Source organism: Petaurus breviceps, unplaced genomic scaffold (genome assembly GCF_028583685.1).
Source record: "Petaurus breviceps papuanus isolate PSGF00001 unplaced genomic scaffold, PetGlider_PUasm1.0 37, whole genome shotgun sequence".
Classification (NCBI taxonomy): domain Eukaryota; kingdom Metazoa; phylum Chordata; class Mammalia; order Diprotodontia; family Petauridae; genus Petaurus; species Petaurus breviceps.
In genome coordinates, this window is record NW_027186296.1 from 25036113 (window position 1) to 25058026 (window position 21914).

General features: G+C 35.6%; 1 protein-coding gene across 1 annotated transcript in view; it reads right to left on the reverse strand.

Moving 5' to 3' along the window:
* Nucleotides 1-12397: 12397 nt before the first annotated feature.
* Nucleotides 12398-21914, reverse strand: part of PYGO1 (pygopus family PHD finger 1) — a 36947-nt gene continuing 27430 nt past the window's right edge. Inside the window, exons 2-3 of the mRNA XM_069098103.1 lie at nucleotides 20762-20847; nucleotides 12398-19661 (exon numbers count right to left, since the gene is read on the reverse strand). Coding sequence (XP_068954204.1) covers nucleotides 18537-19661; nucleotides 20762-20847 — 1211 coding nt within the window. The 3' untranslated portion in view covers nucleotides 12398-18536. The remainder of the gene's footprint in view (nucleotides 19662-20761; nucleotides 20848-21914) is intronic.

Here is a 21914-nt window from a genome sequence, read left to right on the forward strand (position 1 = left end):
AGGGGAGTAGTATGAACCAAGACTGGCAAGGAAGAGTAGAAACAAGTTGTGGAAAAGTTTAAAAGCTAGACTGAGTTTTAAAATTTGTCTTATTGGCCACAGGCAGTCTCTAAAATTTTTGAACCAGGGAAATACGCCATTCTTCCATTCTACTATTAAGAATGGAAGAATGGTGCCAAAGGACTAGAGATGGAATAAGACAGCTTTCAAAAAAAAAAAAAGAGAATATTGTGGCATCTTCAAAGGATTGACTAATTCCAGGCAAAATTATAGATTGTTATTAAAGGGATAGTTTCTGAGAATTTACAAAGGAAAGCTCTGATTGCTAAGAACAAGCATGGTATAATCAAGAACATGTAAAACAGACTACTCTCATTTATATTTCTGATAGGGTTCCTAAACTAGTAGATCAGGGAAAATCCATAGGCATAACATATATAGAATTCATTAGACAAAGAAACTCTTCATGAGTATTTTGATGGTACTGGTAGGAAGACAGAGAAGTGGTTGAATAACTAAACTGAAAGAGTAATAAGTGAGGCTAAATTAAAAGGTGCCAAGTAGAGAGCCCCAACAACCTGTCTCTGGTTCTATTCTGTTACAGCATTTTTATCAGTATTTTGGATAAAGGAATACATGGTTTACTTACCAAGTTTATAGGTTATCCAAACCTGGGAAAGATAACTAATGTGCTAGATGAAAGGATCCAAAATTATCTCAGTAGGTTCCAACTAAGGGCCAAATCTAATGAAATGAAATTGATGGGGATAAATATAAAGTCCTATATTTTTTATTCCAAAAATCAACTTGAGAAGCACAGGATTTAGGAGGCATTGCTAGGTAAAAGTTACCATGAAAAAGATTTGGAAGTTTTAGTGCAATGCAAGCTGAATTTCAATCATCAGCATGATATGGAAGTTGAGAGTTAATGGAATCAGACTTCATTAATAAAGGTATAGTGTCCTCAGTAGATAAATGATAAAAAAAAAAAAATATGAACAGGCAGTTCCTAAAAGAAGAAATACAGACTGCCAACGACCATATAAAATACTCCAAATTACTAAGAATAAGGGAAATACTCATTTTAAAACAACTCCGAATTTCTGTCTCACACCCATCAGGTTGGCAAAGATGGTAAAAACCCCCAAAACTTCTCCTGTATTAGAGATCTTCAAGAAAAGCTGAATGATCACAAAACAAGTAGATGGGATACTTGTTCAGGTACTGATTCATGGCCACTAAAATCTCTTCCAACTCTGAAATTGTATGATTCCAAAGAAATTCTTTTTAATCTAAAGATAAGGAGTTCATGTCTAAAGTATAGAAAAGACTGCTTAAAATAAAGTAGATAGTCTTTCTCACTTTCTGTCACCTCCCTCTCTCTCCCTCCCTTTCACCCCCTTTCCCACTCTCTCTCTTTCTCCTCCTCTCTTTCCCTCTCCCTCCCACGGTTGGCCAGGCGCTTCAGGCAGTCAGCAGCGGTGTGCCCTCTCGTTGCTGGGCAGGATTTGAAGGTAAAGTCACTGGACATAGTCTGTTTTTTTCCAGTAGCTCTTGGACCTCTCTACATATATAAGCCTCAAGTGCAGTCCATCCCTTAGGATCCCTGCCCTGCCGAGTATCTGTCTGAAGAGCTGGGTCCCATTTTATTGGGTCAAGTAAGAGCATCCTGAAGTTAGCCTTTTATGTGGACAGATTGTTAAAAGATAAAGTGAAGAAGGTGAGGAAGCCAGCCAGTCATGTTTTGAAGACACCCTGGCCAGAACAAGGCACAATTGTGCATCATCATGCCTAAAGTTTTACTGTGATTACTGAAATACTTACCTCACTCATGATTCTCCATTTGTGAGGAAGACACACTGCAGCGGGAGGAAGCACAAAGAGAATGTGAGAGACTATTATCAAAAATGGATGGAAGAACAAGCCCAGAGCCTGAATGATAAAACAACCACTGCATTTCAGCTAGGAAGAATTCCTCCCAACCTGTTCTCTGCTCCTCCACTAGGAGGGCCTATGATCCTACCTCTTCACCCTAGCATGATGGCCTCCTGCCCCCCCCCCCATAATGTCTGTGGGACCGCCTCCTGGCATGAGGATGCCCATGGGAGGCCACACGCCTATGATGCCTGGCACTCCAATGATGAGGCCCCTTCCTTATCCCATGATGGTGACCACTTGCCCAGCAATGCCCAGACCAGACAGATAAAATGGAAAGAATATAAAGAAACTCATTTCTCAGTTTTCTATTCTTTGTTATATTCCACTAGAACATCATGGTCCTGGGTCTCAGACATGGGTTTTTCCCCCCTTTCCCCTTTTAAAATGTTGGCACTCTTTTATGTCACTGTCACTTTTCCATGATTCCCCTCCCCCCAGTATATCCCTCTCTCCCTCCCTCATTGTATCCCTCCCCTCTCAGTGTATCCCTCACCTGTGATAAATAAGCACAGTGAAAAAAATAAAATAAAGTAGATAATTTTCATCAAATAAAAATTTAAAACTTTGGCATAAGCAAAACCAATGAAGCCAAAATTAAAAGGGAAACAATTAACTAGGAAAAAAATATGTGCATCAATTTACCTCGAGGTCTCATATCCAAAATATATAAGAAATTGATTCAAATTTATAAGACAAGATGTTATTCTCCAACTGATAAGTAATCAAAGAATATGAACAGGCAAGTTTCAAAGGAAGAAATTGAAGCTATCAATAACTATGTGAGAAAAATGCTCCAAATGACTAATAATTAGGGAAATTAAAACAACTCTGAGGTTCTATCTCATGTCCATCAGATTGGCAAAGTTGATACAAAAGGAAAATGATAAATGTTGGAGGGATTTTAGGAAAACAGAACATATTAATGAACTGTTGGTAGAGATGTGAATTGGTTCAGCCATTCTAGAAAACAATTTTAAACTATGCCAAAAAAATGTCACTGCACTGTTGTAATTATAATGAGAATTTAAAGATCTTCCCTGCCCCCTTAATAAGCCTAAGGGAATGTGAAGACCTTCCCTGCTTTGAAAATATACTCTGCCCCTAACAGGCTAAATGTAGTCACATGGAGCCTGTGGTGGGAGGGAGTTTGCTGAAGTGTGGAGCAGAGCCAACAGGAAGCTGGGAGTCAGAACCAGCTAGACAGTTGGGAAGAGAGCACGATTCCAAAGGGAGACCAACAGGCTTCTGAGTAAAAGTTGGTAACTGCCACCTGCTGTGACAGCTAGGCTTGTGGGAAGGCTAAAGGATTCTGTGGCTCTCTGTGCTGTTGTGGCTTATTAATTTCTTTGCTACTATGATGGAATCAGCTTACTGGTTTGGGGATTCAATTTTCTGGTATCTGAATAAATGTTTTGCTTCTGTCTTATATGTGGAAAGTCTGTTATATTTTGTGATTAAGCACCATGGAGGTATATTTATAGTGATCATAGGTGCTGTGAATATTGCATTGGCACTACAATTGTGCATACCCTTTGACCCAGTGGGGTATATGGGGTGTTCAAGGAAGACTAGTACCTCTGCTATGAGAGCTTGCTGAGCCTTTTTCAGGGTGACTCATCCATCTTTGGTGTCCACCTGGCCTTCTCCTCTCACCTATTACCCAAAGAAGTTATAGCATGAGCAGCAGCCACACCCACATAAACCATTTAGGTAGGCAGGCTAAACCAGGTTGAAGGTAACCAAAGGGCCTCAAAGCCATTGATTAGTTAAATGTGAAGACTTCCTCTAGTGGAATGGGCAGATGAGAACAATTTGTTCCAATGACCATGAAGGTAGCTAAAGTTGTCACTATGCACTTAGAACTTGGTCAGACATTGAAGATACCAAGGTCATCTACTGCATCCTGGGCTATCACAAGTCATTCTGCCTTTTGTCTTACCAACAGACTTCAATGACTGGAAGAGAGAGTGAGGCTGACAACTGTGCAACTATGCTTCACTTAAAGCCAATTCATAAGAGTCAAGACATCACCCCATGATTGGTCCTCTTGAAAAAAGGAAGGACAAACAACAATCATTACTAGGCCTATAATCCTAAAAAATGAAAAAACAAGGCAAATTATCTATATATTCAAAAGTATTTACAACTTTTTTTTGTAGCAGCAAAGAACTGGAAAATAAGGAATTATCCATAAATTAAGGAATAGCTAAACAAAGTACAGTATATTAATATAATGGAATATTATTGTGCCATAAGAAATAGTAAAGGGGACATGGCAAAAAAAGAAACTTTCAAAAAAAACCTGCAAAGAATTATATGAACTGATACAGAATGAAGTGAGCAGAATCAATAGAACAATTTACACAATAACAACATTGTAAAAACAAACAACTTTGCAAGACTTAAGAACTCTGATCAATGCAAGGAACAAGCATAATTCTAGAGGTCCAATGATGAAGTTTGATAATGAAGGGGAGGTGAGGGAGAGAAAATTGAAAACAATTTAAATTGAACAACTGAAATAATTAAAAACAAAAAAAGCAAAAAAAAGTTCTATGATTTTGTGGAAGCCAGTAGGAATAGAAGAAAATGGGGAAGAAAGGAGAAGACTTCTAAAAACTAATTATCTGAGGAAGTAAAAAGATGAGGAAGACACGAAAAATGATTGATTATTGTAGCCATCTAGTCAGCTGCAATTTGTATTGGACCTTTGACAGGAAGCTATTAATTGTCAATGAAAGTCAGCTGACTAAAGTGTCTTACAAGTGAGGCGATATGGTTGTCAATAGCAGCACAAATTTTGAAGGGGAGGTTTAGAAAGACAGAGGGAGAAATAAAGAAAAGGAAGATTGACAGCATGAACACCATCTTCTCCTTGGAATGAGAAGGGGTGATCACAGGTTTGTTGAGAATGGCAAGTGAGGTTCTGTGTAGTTCAATAAGACAACGTACAGTATAGCAAGCCAGCAAATATAAGTTCAAGTATTTTGCAGCTGTTTGAGCCAAGCAAGATGCTTATTGCTGTTAATGACTGGTAGCATCTCTTCCTGTACACATTAGTGTCAAGAGATTAGTATTAGGCACATACACTTTCTGTTTCTTCATTCTGCAATGGGAGCGAGGGAGAGTGGATTTCTGTGTTTATTGCTGAAAAGATTGAGATATTTAAATTTTTTTTGTTAATACACAAATTGGTTGCTTGTATTTTATTACACTTGTATTTATTTGAATTAAATTACTTTTTTGAAGTTATGACTCTTGCTTAAAAGTTGATACTGCATGCTAGGAAGGGATGGGGACATAAACCATTAAGTTAGTCATACCCCAGATTAGGACTGAGGGTGAAAGTGAATTAAAAGTGTGGATGGGGTATTAGGTCCATGGTACTGAGTACTGATAGAGGACCACACGGATATAATGCTACCACACACTGTATTACAAATAAATAAATAAAACCTTGCTTAAGAGCCCCCAGAGATAGAACCTTGCTTGAGGCAAACAAACATGGGTAACACACTCATAGTATTCAGCACCAGAATTGCCAGAAAGGGCCCCCAGGAAGTAAAACAGAAATGAAGAGTGAGGACCAACAGATTTTAAAAAGACAATTACAGAATTTGGAAGCAAAATTTAGTAATAGAGGATGAATTTTAAAAAATGTAGCACAGTCACATAGCAATAGTAATGAGTACTAAAGTTTAGAATAAGCAGAGGCTAAGAAGAAAAGCTAATTACAATAATTTTTTTATTTCCTCTTTCCCCATGTCTTTTTTTTAATTAAAAAAATTTTTTTTCTATTAAAAAAAAAATTTTTTTAAAGCAATTGGGGTTAAGTAACTTGCTCAAGGTTACACGGCCAGGTGTTTCTGGGTGGGTGCTAAGTGTCTGAGCCCGGATTCAATCCCCCAGGTCATCCCAACACTGCAGCTGGTGCTCTTACTTGCTGTGCTACCTGGCCACCCCCTCCCCATGTCTTATAAATTCCAATCCTATTCTTCCTTCTCACTGTAACCCCTAAACACTATCTCTCAGGTCTTTTCTAGGCCATTACCCCTGTACTGACCATTCTCTTCTCCCTTCCCTTTATGAATCAATTCAACTCTGTACTCTCTTCTACATATTAATCCCTTTCCCCTTATCCACTTGGTGATCACACCTAGCCAAACCCCATCCTTGGATTACTCTCAGATCTGCCACCTTCACTCCTATTCACATGTTCTGAATCTGAGCTGGAGAAGGTCATGAAATGGTGGTGACTGTGTCTATGACAATTCCTACCTTCTTATTCTTCCCATACTTTACTCCTTCCCTTTAACTCTCTGAATTCTTAACAAATGCTTGTTGACTTATTAACAGAACTAAAGCTATATTGGAGAGGGGAAAAGAAGACTAGATAAAGGGTTGGACCAGAAATCAAGCGGATAGAATGAGTCAGCCACTGATTACTGTTCAGGGTGGCCTGCTCAAGGAGGATGGAAAGGCAATTAACATATGTTTCTTTGTCAAGGATTTTTGGGTTGGAAGACAAATTTTAAAAGGCTAATTAAGGGAATTAAAACTCAAGATAAGTAGGAAAGAAAACACCTAGCTGTCTTTGATAAGTTCAACTCACCAGCCCCAGTTGGACTAAATTCAAGGTTACTTTAGGAAACTAGCAGATATGAGTCATAGTCAATGATTTTTGAAATATAGAGAATAGGATAATTAGAAAATGAGAAAAGAGCAAATGTTAAAATTTCTAAAATGGTAAAGAATGAAGTTTGATTTCAATTCTTGGCAATATTCTGGAATATATTTAAAAAAAAAGAAACTAGACCATGAGAAGTCAGCCTTTAGGTACATATGAAATATGCTAAACTTGATTCAATCCCCATCCAGATTTTGTAACATGTGCAGGTATTCTCTGACTGTTTCACGTACTACCATGTTTCCCCGATAATAAGACCTATCCCGAAAATAAGCCCTCCCCTTACTGTGTAAGATTCCTCTAAAATAAGCCCTCCCCGAAAATAAGCTCTATTGAGATTGCTACTGTAGTGAAGGATCCCCTGCGCTACACGCTACATTACTGTACCCTCTGTATGCACCGTCCCCCCCGTGAAACGCATGCTACGCTCTGAGCTGCATCCAATCAGAGCTGCAGCAGTGAGCGCGTCATCCTGTTCTTCCCCAGTGATTTGCTTATTGAATAAAGGTACATTTTTTTGTTCACATTTACCTGTTTATTAAAATTGCTGTCAATGTTCATTAAAATAAGCCCTCCCCTGAAAATAAGCCCTCTGGTGTTTTTCTGTCCAAAAAAATTAATAAGACAGTGTCTTATTATCGGGGAAACACGGTATGTGTTGAAGTCTTTAGATTGTCTGCTAAGCTAGAACTGAGAATGTATACAAAAGACTCTGTGGGGAAAACTCGGCTTTTTTCTCTTCCCTGATGTCCAGAAAGCAGGACAAGCTACTCGTGGGCCTCTAGGTGAGAGAGGGAATACCCTTTTCCACCTGGAGTCAGCATGATGCCACAAACATATGGCCCTGTTGTTGTTCATGTACATTCATCTCTCCGCTCATCCCTATTCTCTCCACTTGGGCCAAAATGAAGCCATAAGCAGATGACTTTGAAGTTGTTTCCATCCCTATCGTGCCTAATTTTTCCTGACTTAAGTGACATGGTCTTTGTTTTGATGGACTAGGCTAGAGCTATGACCTTATGAGCTTCAAAAGTCAGAAGAATGAGCAGAAAGAGGTCCAGTGATGGGAATACATGACAGTATTTGTCAATAGCTAAATCTGGTGAGAAGAAGTCTAGAAGATCTGTTTGAGTTAGACCTGTTTGACTCAGCACAGCAGTAGAAATAAGGTAGCCAAGAGGGCTAAAGTATATTTAGAAGTGAACTTGGTGGAGATGAATGTTTTATATAAACTGCTTTAAGTTTCTCTCAGGGAATTCTCCCCAGTAATTGTGGTGGTATAGGGAAGAGCATGTAGGGACATGTTTGCACCTTCTGTTCTTGCTATAACTTCTCAGTAAATATCCCTTTGTAATAGCTAATTGATGTTAATTGGTTAAATGATACTGGGGTACTAATAATTGGTAACTGGTATCTGATAGACTACACTAAAGTGGGGGCCTTAAGCTGACAGTATTAGAAGAGATTCCCAACCTCTTAGGGTACCCCTAGAACCTTGAAAGCATGATGTAGCCAACTATGCTCTAAGACTCAACCTGCTAATATGCATGTGGGTTGGGAAGTCTAGAGCCTTGATACATAATATTAAAAATAATGGAGTGGTGAATCTATGGCTTTATCTATTTTCTTTTTTGAAAGAGCTCCTAGACTACCAAGATCAAGGGAATACCATAGACATTACTTATATTTTTGTAAAACATTTAACAAAGTTATCTCATGTTATTCTTATACCAAAAATGGAGAAATGTAGGCTAGGTATTATAATTGATAGATTACAAAATGGTTGAATGACCAGATCCAGAGAGCAGGGTTGGGGTAATTTCACCTTGGAGATCTCTCAGTGGAGTGTCCCAGTTATTTGTATTTTTCCTGAGCTATTTAACATGTTTATAATGACTTACATAAAAGTATACAGATAGTGTATTTATCAAATTTGCAGATATTACAAAGTTAGGAAGCATAGGCAATACACAGGATGACAATCAGCTTGTAAAAAGATCCTGATGGACTGAAACACAGGATTAAGCTTAATAAAATGAAATTTAATAGGGACAAAAGTACATTCTTACATTGGTGTTTAAAATATCAGCTTCACAAGTACAATTTGGAGGTGGCATGCCTCGATAGCAATTCACCTGAACAGTAATCTAGGTTTTAGTTGACTGCAAGCTCAATGTGTCATAACACTTGATGTGTGACATAGCAGCCAATACAGCTAATGCAATGTTGGACTATGTTGAGGAGAATAGTATTCAGGACTGAGGATGTGATAATTCACTATACTCTGTCCTGAACAGACCACATATGAATAAGCTGGGAGCTTGAACAGAAAGTTTAGAAGACCTGGAGTAAGATAGGAAGTCAATCAGAGATGAATAAAGAGATTGCCACACCACCACCAAGAACTGTTGACTCATTTAGATAACATATATAAATTACTCTTCTCTCTAGGTTTTTAGGACACTATCCTCTCCTGGTTTCCTTGCTTATCTGACTAGTTCTTTTCAGTCTCCTTCACTGTAGTATCTTCATCCAGGTCACACCTGCTAACAGTGGGTGTCCCATAATGTTCTGTCCTGGGTCTTTTTCTATTTTCCCTCTACAGTATTTCACTTGCTAATCTCATCAGCTCCCATGTATTCAATTATCCTCTCTATGCTGATGATTCTCAAACTTATTTATTTAGCCCTAACCTCTCTGCTAACCTCCCATCTCATATTTTCAACTGCCTATTCACCATTTCAAACTGGATGTCCTATAGACATCTTAAACTTAACTTGTCAAAACCGAACTCATTATCTTCCCCTACCAACACTCTCCTCTTCCTAACTTCCCTATTACTATCCAGTGAACCACCAAGATCTTCTCAGTCCCTCAGGCTCCCAACCTAAGGCTTATCAATTTTATGTTTATAACATCTCTTGCCTATAGCTCCTCTCTCCTCTGATATTGCCATAACCTAGTGAAGGCTCTCATTGACCTCTTTTTAATTTTATTACTAAGTATAAATTGCTACTTAATCAATGCTACTAATGCTTTCATTTTATTTTGTACTTTACACACCTATTACATTTTCTTCTTTCTCTCCTACCTAGATGCACTTCCCTTCAAGCTCCTACAAAGCAAGGACCAGGTCTCAACCAAACTTTTTAAACTTCCCTACAGTAGCACTATAAGCTATAACAAATGCTTGTTAAATTGAACTTGAACCAAATTAAACCCAAATCTTATCAGCTCTTGATCCAGTCTTTCACAAATCTTTCTTAATTAACAAGACCACATCCACCTCTCCCTTCACTGAACTTTTAAAAGTATTCAGTTGTTGCCATACATTGTTCTGATTGTTTAAATATGTAAATCTTGTTTCCACAAATGATTATGAGCTCTTCAATCCTTGAGGGAAGACTACTGTATCAACACAGATCCCAGTTTCCTTTTGAATTGGATGCTTTCCAAAAAGTTTATTTCTAAGTCTGCTGTTTGGAATATAGAATAAATTTTCATTAAAATGTTATATAAATAAATAAATGGTCTAAGATATGTTCCTAGGCCAGTGCACAAGCCATTATGAGTGTGGACTATAGTGCTAAAAGCAGTATTTCAGTGATAGATAATTTTGTATTAAAACTTTTTCTACAAGAAAATGCATTGTAAATTCCAATGAGAAATACATATATCTGCCTTTGCTCCATGAGGTGATATGCTGGTGTGGTGCTAGTTCTTGTGGACACTTACTGACTTTATACAAATGCATGAGAAGGCACGTCAAGGGCAAGCATTCCTCAGGGTTATGATGAATTGAGGATTTTGACACCATGCCTCCTCCCCTCCTTCACCTCAGTTGTCTTCCCACATTAGAATGTAAGTATCTTGAGGGTTGGAACTGCCTTTTTTTTTGCTTGTATGCCCAGCACTAAGCACACTGCCTGGTTCATAGTAAGCTCTTTAATAAATGTTTGTTGACTTTAAATTGCCTACATGATGCTTGTTAGTCTCTGATGTGCCTGCTTTCTGGCTAAATAAATATTCATAAATCAAAGATTACTTGTATTTTTCCCTTCTCACAACATAGTCTAGACACATAGCAGACATTCAGGTATTTATGGATTAACTGTTTTTATTTCCTAGGTGTTTAACCTAGATCGATGATTCCCAATGTTTTTGCTCCCACACCTCTCCCAACAACAAAAATGTGTTGTGAATGCACAGGGTAATTTAATATAATATTCATAATATTCTTTTAGATTCAGTTAATTTTTTTGGAGGGCAATTGGGGTTAAGTGACTTGCCCAAGGTCACACGGCTAGTTTTTGTGATGTGTCTGAGGCCGGATTTGAACTCAGGTCCTCCTGACTCTAAGGCCAGTGCTCCACTCACTGTGCCACCTAGAGGCCCCTTAGATTTAGTTAAGTGCTTACAAACACTATCATAACTTTTGTCCCCAAAAACCCCAAATAGCTGCAGAAACAAACTTGAAATCCTTCAAACACGCACATGTCGACAGAGAAAAAAACATATTTGTAACATAATCAGACAATTATTTACCTCTTAAGGTGCCCTTTAACAATGTTTAGCTTGAACCCCTTGAACCATTGGTGGGAATCCCTTGAATAGGAACCACTGCCTTAGACATTCCCTCTCATCTATATTATTAATTGAATATTACTGTGCCTTAAGATAAAACAAAGATCAATGTAACCTTAGTTTCAATAGTTCTTCTCAGATGAAGAATTCTGAGAAATATTGGAAGCCTAGTATGAAGTCATGCAGAGTGAAGTGAACAGAACTAGAAATAAATTTAAATGGTGATTACAAAAAACATTAAGGAAAATAATATAGAAAAGATTTCAAAACTTTAAGGCCTGATGGTGGTTTATTCTAAGTCCAGCATGAGGCATATATTTTCAGACATATACAGTATGATTTGTTTTTGCTCAACTATGTGTTGGGGGTGGGGATTAGGTGAATAGGAAGATTGGGAAGGAAAGTAATACAAAAAATAGGTAAGCAGAAAAACTTTTAAAAAGACATTTTTACTCATGTTTACATACTTGGGCTTTGAATTCCTTATATTCATTATATATTATATTATATATATATAATTTTATATTCACACTTGTATTAATACCTTGACATTTTCTTTGCACCTTTTTGCCCTGTCCAGATTCAGCAGCAAAATTCCTTTTTCATGTAAATTCTTTATAAATTCAACAGACTACTTCTTAAAAACATTCCATACTCTATGATCAGTGATATTTTGGTAAACGTAACTTTCATATGAAAATTCTGTAACTCCCCTTTTTTAGCACTTGAAGTTTTACAAAATGTTTTCATAATAACTCTATGGGCTAAGTAAATAGTAAGTTCATCCTCAACAAAATTATATATATATATGTATATATATATATATAAAATATGTTTTTTTTTTTTTTACCAAAGAGGCTCTCAAGTTTTTTGTGGTTGTAGAGGAATCCTTATGCACTGTGTTTTCTGCCCCAGCACTAAACTCCTATTTAATGTAGAAGATACAAATTAAACATAATAAAGGAGCACCAAAGTTCATTCATAAAGTCTGAAATCCACAGTTCTTCAAAAGTTTCACAGATCTAGAAAAGGAAATTCTTAATATGAAGGGCTAGTCTCATTAACAAGATATGCTAATGAATTCTGGGGCTACAGTCCTACTTAATGCTTACCTGTATCAATATATGGACAAAGATGCTTATTCCTTACTTGCCATAAGACAAGGCCTGATACTTAAATAAACAGGCATTTTCTCTTTAAAAATTAGTTTATTTGAAAGAATTTACTGCAAAATAACAATATAGGAATACTTACAATACATATTGTTCAAGAAAGCCTGCCATACATAGTTTCTACTAAGAGTAGATGTATTCTGATAAACAAACACTCCTCTTACTATGCACACATGACATTTGGCATAATCTTTTAAATGAAAGGCCAATAATAACTCATATTATGAACTGTCTGGATGGCAGTAACTGTAACTTTTCTTACTACTTTTCTATTTGCCACTAAACTGAAAGGCCACAGTAATGTGAAACAAAAAAAATAAGGTGGAAGACAATAAATTATATTCCCTCAGAAGGTCTTATATTTAAGAATGGTGTGTAGGGGGAGAAGAGAAAGGGATAAGATGATTTACAAATTAACTATACTTTGTAGGAAATATTTTAAAGTTAATTTTTCTCATAAAGAAAATAGAATTGGCTTGTCATTATTTAATTATAAAGAAATTGAGAATATTTAGCTTAACAGTCAGAAGTACTTAAATAATTGAATATGAACATTTATCATTCAATGAGCCAATTTTACTTCCCTCAAGATGGTAACCTACATACTGTTCAAATAAAAAAGCCTAAATCATTTTGAACAAACAATTCAAGTCATATCATTGTCTTTTCTCATTTTAATTTTTCCACAAAGTTATTTGAGTTAGCAATTCATGAATCATTTAATAATAAGCACTTCTTTAAACCTGTACAACTGAATCAAGTGAGAATCAGTTTCAAAAAACAATATGCTAAAGTACCAGGTAAAAGCAAAGTGCTAAAATTTTTCCTAAATATAAATTCTTACAAAATACAGACCCATGAAGAACACTGTGCATTCAAATCTGAAGTTGTATCCATAATCAACATAATCAGTCCAAAGACTGCTAATAATCTGTTATTTTTTTTTACATGTCAAGAACTAAACCCAATTTTTCTCTTCAATCAATTTGATCATTAATATATGATCAGATGACTAAAAAGACCAGGTCAGCCATGTAATTATCTGATATATACCTGAAGCATGTCTTACTGTCAAAATGAACACAGATTATGATACAGTAAAACTTCACTAAGTCAGAACTTGAATAAAAAGTATGAAATTTAGAATTTTTTAAAAAGAAATGAAATTACTATTCTCTTCAAAAGATACACGTTCTTATTTGCATTAGAACAAGTGTTGTCTAATAGAGGAACTACTAATCATATGTTTGTGGTTAGCACATTATTTATATGTAAACATAAATATTTGCTCTTAAAGTGCTGAAAAAGTTTGTTCTCCTAAAATTAACATTATCTTTATGATCTCCTGTATATGGGTTTTTCTCATAAACACCTTTCTTCATATAGAATACAAAAGTTAAATCCAATTCAGTGCTTATACTAATAATCACATATTCTGAACTAGTTTTTTTTTCAAGTTAATGAAGTTTTACATTATTCTAATGATTTTTTTAAAAAGAAATGTTGGTTATTATTTCCTGGAGGGAGAAAGGGAATGGGATAATGGTGGGTATCTATATAAGAAAGGCATTACTAAATGTACAAAATTTGATGTATTTGAAAGAATACTATTTAATATTTTCATTTTAAAAATATATAGAATTTATATTCTAATCTACAAAAGTCTTGTGAAATTAGATGACTAAGCGTATGTCAAAAATATATTTTAGTCAATTGATCACACAATATAGGTTTAAAAGTCTGAAGTATCAATTTGAAATTTATAATTAAATAGCATATTAACATTATTAACCACATTAAATAATTCTACTATACACCATATTTTCCAGCTAACCACTTCCTATTAAATTATGCCTGTAAGAGATGACCAAGTTTTCAAGAAGTATTTATTCTACTATGAATATCATGAATTGCTAACATTAAATTTACCCTTCTCTCCCAGTTCAAGGACACCAGACCAGCCACCAATCCTTAAACAGTGATGTTTCACATACTTCATAGAGTAGCTTAAAACACACCATCATATGAAATAACTAGTATTACATAGTAATTTTCTTTGTCATAAGAATAAATGTTGGACAAAGTCTGGAAACTTTTTTTTTTCCAATTTGAATTACAGTAATTTTGCCACAGACCACAGCACTAATGCATGTGTTAATTCAGACATGCTCTAATTTATAATCAGAACAAAACTCAAAAAAATTAGTTGCAAAAATACATGTCACCAATGTGGAACACACTCAGATTTGTATAAAAGTACTGAACTAATATCCCAAAAAGAGGCATATGTAAACAGTACATAAGGAAGGAATAGTTTTAATATGAAACAGTCATTTAAGTCACATACATCATGATAAGAAGCAGGACTTTCTTTTATAAAAGATAACATTTTGACTAGCAGGCAACATTATCTATATAACATGAAAAGTACTGGTAAGTGAAGATAAAGTCCTTTAAATATAACTACAGATAGTGTTATTAACAAGAATGAGAAAAAAAGGGACATACTATTTTTGTAAAAACTTCAACATTAGAGTCCTCAACTTCTGAAGCCCTTCTTAAGAATGACCTTTACATCAGACTAGCTTATTCAATACCATCCTTTTTTTACCTTTTGAGACTGGAGCCCCTATCCCAAAAGTTCCCTCTCCATCCAGTAGAAGAGACCATTTATCTATCACTGGACAATTAGACAGACAAAGCATGCCATCCAGATGGCCAGATGATATTGGGTGGGGTTGGAGAAGACAAGTATAATATAAAGCTGTGAAAACACTTGGAAATGTAACAGAAACTCTGAGTTTAGAAGAGTGGGAAGTTTTAAAAAGCAAGAATTCTTAGGAAAACTGAACCCAGGCTATCTATTTCAAAACAGAGCTAACACCACATAATTTTATTTTTCCATTTCAGTTCGTTAATGGTCCTTGAGATTCCACCAGTTAGAGATTCATTTGGGTTAACAAAACATTCTATACTTTTAGGAAGGTTTGGTAATAGCCCTTGATACTTAAGAGTAGATTAAGTAAATGAGCCATAGCCATTGATTAGCAATGTCTGAACCCAATGCACTGGGGGGCAGGGGAGGAAGTGGAAAAGGTAGGAGGAAGGAACAGGTCAATGCTAAAGCTAGGGAAAGAGCTCAATAGGTATATATATATGGGTAAGATATCAGTGTCCTGAAATAGTCAGCAACTGGCTTGTTTTCCTACTAACATCTAGCTGAAACAGCTATACTAAGGGAATGGGAGTTTTGATTAGATGGGATATTGGTAACTAAGAATTTTAGGGTAGGGAAGGGCTGAGATATGATGCTATGAGAAATGGTTAGGGTAGCGTGAGGGAACCTGGGGATCTGCAGAGAGGGCCAATAGGTGTGATGGGAATGCAGAAACAAAAATATAAAGGCAGTAAAAGGCAAAACTATTTACTTAAAAATTCTGCCTAAGGCTGACCCTTTACCAGAAAAGGGGTAGGAAGGACCCTGTCTTCCTCTTCCTATTTCCTCCCTCCTCTGTGGGCCATGGTGCCCCTGCCTCAAAGACCCAGAGCTCAGGATGCACTGTAATTCAGTTACAATATGAGTTAATTAATTAGGCTTTCATGGGTTAGCCTGGAAACCTAGCCACTATTTATAAGTATTGTTTCTGTGGTAAAATGTGTTTTGAATTCCAAACAATGTATATATTTTAAAAAATATACCCCATTTGTTACTTAAGGGACTTGCCTGTATTCATTAAATTAAAAAAAAATCTAAAATTGTATAGATTTTTCCATGCCTTTATACACTTGCAAAAGAAATCCAAAGCCTCATCAGCTGCCTTAAAAATAATCATTGCTTATATATTTCAGTATTAATTATAAAATAGATAACATAGTGAAGGGTATAGTACACATCAGCCCTTTTAATGTGTGCAAGACATACAAGTTTAAAATATTATTAGATTAAGACTCTTGATACTTCTTTCACCTGGCATTAAAATCAATAGGTTGCAAAGTTAAAGCACACCGTAAGGAGGTCATTCTATTAGGCAGTGCTGGAAGCCTTAAAAAAAAAATACTGGATTTCTTTATGCACTATTTTATTATCTATGCAGAACAATCACTAGCCAAGAAAATGTCCAGTGTTATTTACACAAGTATTCTAATTTTGACAGAACTCTTTAGAAATGCTTTTAAATATCACACAACTTAAAGTAAAAATCAGAAAAGATCTAATTCTAAGCACTCTAACTGATAAGCACAATTTATTTTCTTGTACAAACTAAGCTAATTCTATACTAGTGAATCTGCAACATCTTAAAACCAGCATAATAGGAACTCTCCAGTGATATACCCAGACACTATAACAGTTTCCATTAGTAACATAGCCTTTTTGAAAGGCCTCCTAACATTTTAGCCAGGTGGAACATTGGCAAGGTTTCCAAGCCTGGATAGAAAAATTCTTAAGATGTTCTGCTCAAAATTTTTTTCTTGTGACAAAAGAAGCCTTTCCAGAATGAAAAGAGGACTGCACCAGAGAAAGAGCTGTGATACTGGAGAGTTAATGTACCTTTTGTGCAAATCCTTTCACTACAAATTCTAGCACTTCTAGGGCATCCACCACTGTCCCAATAAGATCGTATTCGTGTATCTGATTAATTCTACCCCCTTTTGGTCAAACTGAGCCAGGCAATTAGTATTTGGAAATAGTTTGTCTTTCCCAAGAACAGCTGACTGAGTATTAAGTGTAGGAACACTCTAAAAGTACCACTGATTTAAACACACAAAAACATTTAGCTATTAATATACAGTTCAGATACGGTAAATACATTGTCAGAATCAAGTACATGTGGTTTTCATTTCAATATTTACAGGATAATATTTACTAATGTTGTTGCAAGCCTAAATATTTGAATGAAAACCCTCTTGATTGCAAATACATAGGTTCTATTTGAAAATGGAATATGAGAGAAGAATGTTACAAACCAAGTATCTTCAAATTTGCTTGGGAGAGGCAAATTTATTTCACTTTCATAGAAATAGCTGGCTGCACATTATAAAAGGTAGTATAATTCTTCTAAGTAGAGAGCTAAAGGAAATGCAGGATCAATTTAAGTACAGAATACAACTCAAGTACTATTGTGTAGAATGTTAAGTGGACTCCTGAGAACAAATACTGAAATGCTCTATTCACAGTATCTATCCATCTCTGTACATTATACACAAAACAGAAGAAATTATGATCTCATTCTAAGAATAAGCATACAGCATGCAATGAATCATTTTAAAAAATGTTCACACAAAATCAAAAGAAATTGTAGTTGGCTATGCTGATTGCTTAAAAATTTACAGCAATTACATATGTCCAAGAAAAATACAATGTAGACAAAGTAGGACTTTCATGTTAGTGACTACCAACTGGTAGGAAGAGAGAAAAGAACAGATTACAATTTAACCTTCTTTATTAAGTGCTAATTTTCACAAAATGCTATCTACCCAGATATGGAGTTCATCTCTTTTTAAAGTTCCTAAAAATGTGCAGATGTTGTATTTACCACAGCTTTTCAAGATTTTTCAGTACTTACCTCTAACTAAAGTCAAACAGAAAAACTGACCAGAATTGAGTTCCTAGTAAGTATGTGTATAACATCTTCCTACTGACAACATACATACATATGCACTGACAGGAAAGATTTGCAAATGTGAAGGTAACTAAAATGGAGATAGATGGAAAAATCTGATACTGTTTTCTCAAAAATTTAAAAAACCTTCAGTGTTTCCCATTTATGTTTCACTTACACAAAAAACATTCTTAAAACAAGCTAAATGGACCCTTATGAAAGGAAATACTAAACTCAGTGTTTTATATGGTGCTTTCAAAGTTCAGCACTTTGGTACGGTTTATTCATTAAAAATATACATTTGGATTCACTAATTCTGGTTTGTTTGTTTTTTTGTTTTTTTACAATTACAAACTATGTGTGACCAATCTAAATTTTAGCAAATTGTTTTGAAGATTAGAGGCTTTTATATTTCTATACAAAATTTACAACAGTACTGAAACTAAATATTGTAAAAACTAAAGGATAAATAATTGCTTTTGTTTTGTTTCTGTCATGTGAAACTTTCAGATCCTATGTAATAACCATGAAAAAAAAATGCTAAAAAACTACTGTTTACCCATCAGAGCCCACTGCAGGTGGTCCAAAAGTTTCTCTAGTGCGCATTAACTGGACATCTTTTTCAGCCATGCAGGTATCACAACCCCATACTGCTGAAGCTTCTGCAGTCAGGAGACCATAAGCAGTTTCAGTCATCCCTGTACAGATCCGGTGGAACCATTTCTGGCATGAGGCCTCACATAAGATGGCATCCTGATCATCATTCACTTCATTTGTACAAATGCCACAAGGATATACTGGGTCTGAAGAGGAATGGCCATGTCGACTTGGGTGGAGAGTGGTTTTGCTGCTCTTTTCAGAATTACACCCATCACCTGTAACTCTGGGTTGACGGGGCTTATTCTGAGTTCCATTTGCATGGCTGCTGTTTGCATTATCAGTGCTGTTGGAACGGTTGCTATCTTGATTTACTGTATTGTTTCGACTAACATTTTTCAAGTCAATATTACCCTGGTTTACAGTTTCTTCCATATTGAGATGAGGGGGATGGGCAGAAGAATTCTGATTAGTGCTTTTAGTTGCTCCTTGACTAAAGTCTTGTTTTTGAGGGGGTGCTTTTGCTTGACCAAAAGTGTTTGGTGGAGGGATAAATGAATGATTTGATTCTAATTGGGAGGTAAAATTTGGATTATTTCCAGGGACAAAATTAGATGCCAATTCTGGATTGGATACTTGACTGGCATTCTGTGGCGGAATCTGATTGAAGTTTTCAGCAGGATTTTGTCGAAAATGTTGATTAGACATATTAACATTTTGACTTAGTGGACTATTATATGCTGGATTTCCAAAACCTGAATTATCATGTGGCCCAAAGTTAAAAGCATGAGGCCGATTAAAACCAATACCTAAAGGATTTTGAGGAAATGGGTGTGGCTGGTTCCTAAGTGAATAAGGACCACAGTATGGGGATGACATTCTTGGGGGTACATGAGGTGGCATTCTGAATGAGCCGTAGCCTCCAAATCCAGGGTAACCAGGGCTAAGATATGGATTTGATGAAGGTAGAGGCTTGTAGGAAATGGTATTATAGTTGTCATCAAATGGATTAGCTGCTACCAGATGGTCAGCATTTGGATTTGGTGGTGGGGCATATTCAGACAGTGGAGGAAAAGAAGGCCCCTGAAATGAGAATGAAAAATAAAATACATATTATGAACAAAAGACTCTAAGGTAAATTAACCTTTCATCATAGCACCAAATGACATTTTTCTAGTCAGTATTTTTGTACTCATGTTACAGAAACTGTAATCCCTTCCCTTTTTAACTGTAATTTTGCATTTCATATCCATTTTTTCTTTAAAAATACTCAACAAGAAAAAGGTACTAAATTTAAATCAATCTTCATGTAATACTACAGAAGTATATGTAATTTTCATAAGAGATCACATAATTTACCTTTACTGTTATTATTTACAAATCTAGGAAATAGTTCATTTAAAATAAAAAGGATTCTATTTACAAACACTTATTAATCTCTGAATAACTGTAAAACTACAGGATTAGAAGTAGATTTGAAATATTTTCTTAGCTTCATTTCAGAAAGGAGTTGCTAAAACAAGGCATTTCAGGGCCATAAACTGGAAAAATAAATTTACTGAATCAGTCACACTGCAAGTTTCCATAATTAATAGTGGTTTCAGTAGAAAGAAAGTATCTCTAGGCACACTGTATTTATCAACAGTCTTGCATTATAAAAAGAATGCTTCAATCTAATCTATAGGGAACAAAATGACATGAAAACCTAAGTCTTCAACTATATATCTTCAACAGCATATTATATAAGCAAAGGGTGTCTACTCTATTACTTTGTATATGTATGATTTCCATAATACATAATTAATTATAATAGGTTATATTAAAATTACTTCTAATTAAACCCTCCCAATATATATTTTAAAGCATTATTTTAGCTGAACTATAGATGTTACTATGATCATGTTAGGCATTGTCAGATTTGAAAACAGCAAAGACTTAGTAATATATAGCATAGAATTTTTCAGTGGCTTCCTTGTCTACTTCCTTCTACTTGCTGAAATGTATTGTCTATAGGACACAAAAAATAATTCAATGAAAAGTGAAAAATTTAGTCAAGAAAGAATCATGATAGGATCTGAAAAACAGTAGAAATATTTAACCATGTCCAATTTCTCTTTTAATTGAAAACCTAATCAAACCAAAAAGGGAAAATGAGAATAAAAATTTTTTAAATGGCAGTTTACCTGGGTATTTGTCTTCCGCTTTTTCTTATCTGGGCTTCCAAGTTGTACACCTGGTCCTCCTAACCCATCCAGTCCACTGTCACCACCTACAAAGTTTTAATTCAGATACATTTTCCATTTATAAGTGAATATAATCATACCAGTCACATCAAAGAAACTATTACAATCACCACTTGTTTTTATTCTAGCAAGATGAAATTATCAAAGGAAGAAGCACTTAACTCTTGTTATCTTTGGAACAATATAAAAGCTCATTAGCTTTACATTAAGAATATTCACAAATCTAGTCACATTAACATGAAAAACACTAATTAAGTTTTCTATGCTCTCAAGTTTTTTTTTAAAGAGATTTACTCTAGTTCTACCTACCATAAAATTGCTACCAAAATGAATTTGAATATTAATCAAAAGTTCTAGTTTCAACTGGTCTGACTGCTCTATGTACACTACCCCCCCCAATCATACTCAAAGCATAAAAATTTAAACTTATGATTTAAAGCAAACCTTATGCTTCTGTTTACATATTCTGCATCTCATTTTCTGGACTTGACCATCATGATGATTTAGCTACTTTCTCCCTCCATCCTCGAGAGTCCCTTCTCCTAATGGTGAGTTTTTCTTGGAATCTCCATTTTGGGGAAGGTCTCAGACTAGCCATCATTCATTACCTGGATTTCACCACTTGTCTGCCTTCCCCTTTCATTGCTGGGACCCCCTTCTCCCATTGGTGAATTCTTTCAAGCATTTCCACTTTGGAAAAGGGCCCAAATCAACCATTCCTTATTCTCTGGACCATGCAAATAACACTACTCTTTTCACACTCCTTTTAATGTGTTGTCTTCTCCCATTAGATTATAAGTTCTTTGTAGGCATAAACCATCTTTCTTTTTCATTGTATTTGTGTACCCAGTAGTTAGTACAGTGGTGGTAATGGGAATTTGAAGACCTTTCCTGCTTTGAAAATATACTCTGCCCCCTAATAGGCTGAATGTAGTCACACGAGTCTGTTGCTGAAGGGTAGAATAGAAACCCACAGGAAGTTGGGAGTCAGAGCAGCTAGATGTGGGGGGAAGGGGGAGGGAGGGAAAGGGGGAGTGAGAGAGAGAGAGAAAGAGAGAGAGAGAGAGAGAGAGAGAGAGAGAGAGAGAGAGAG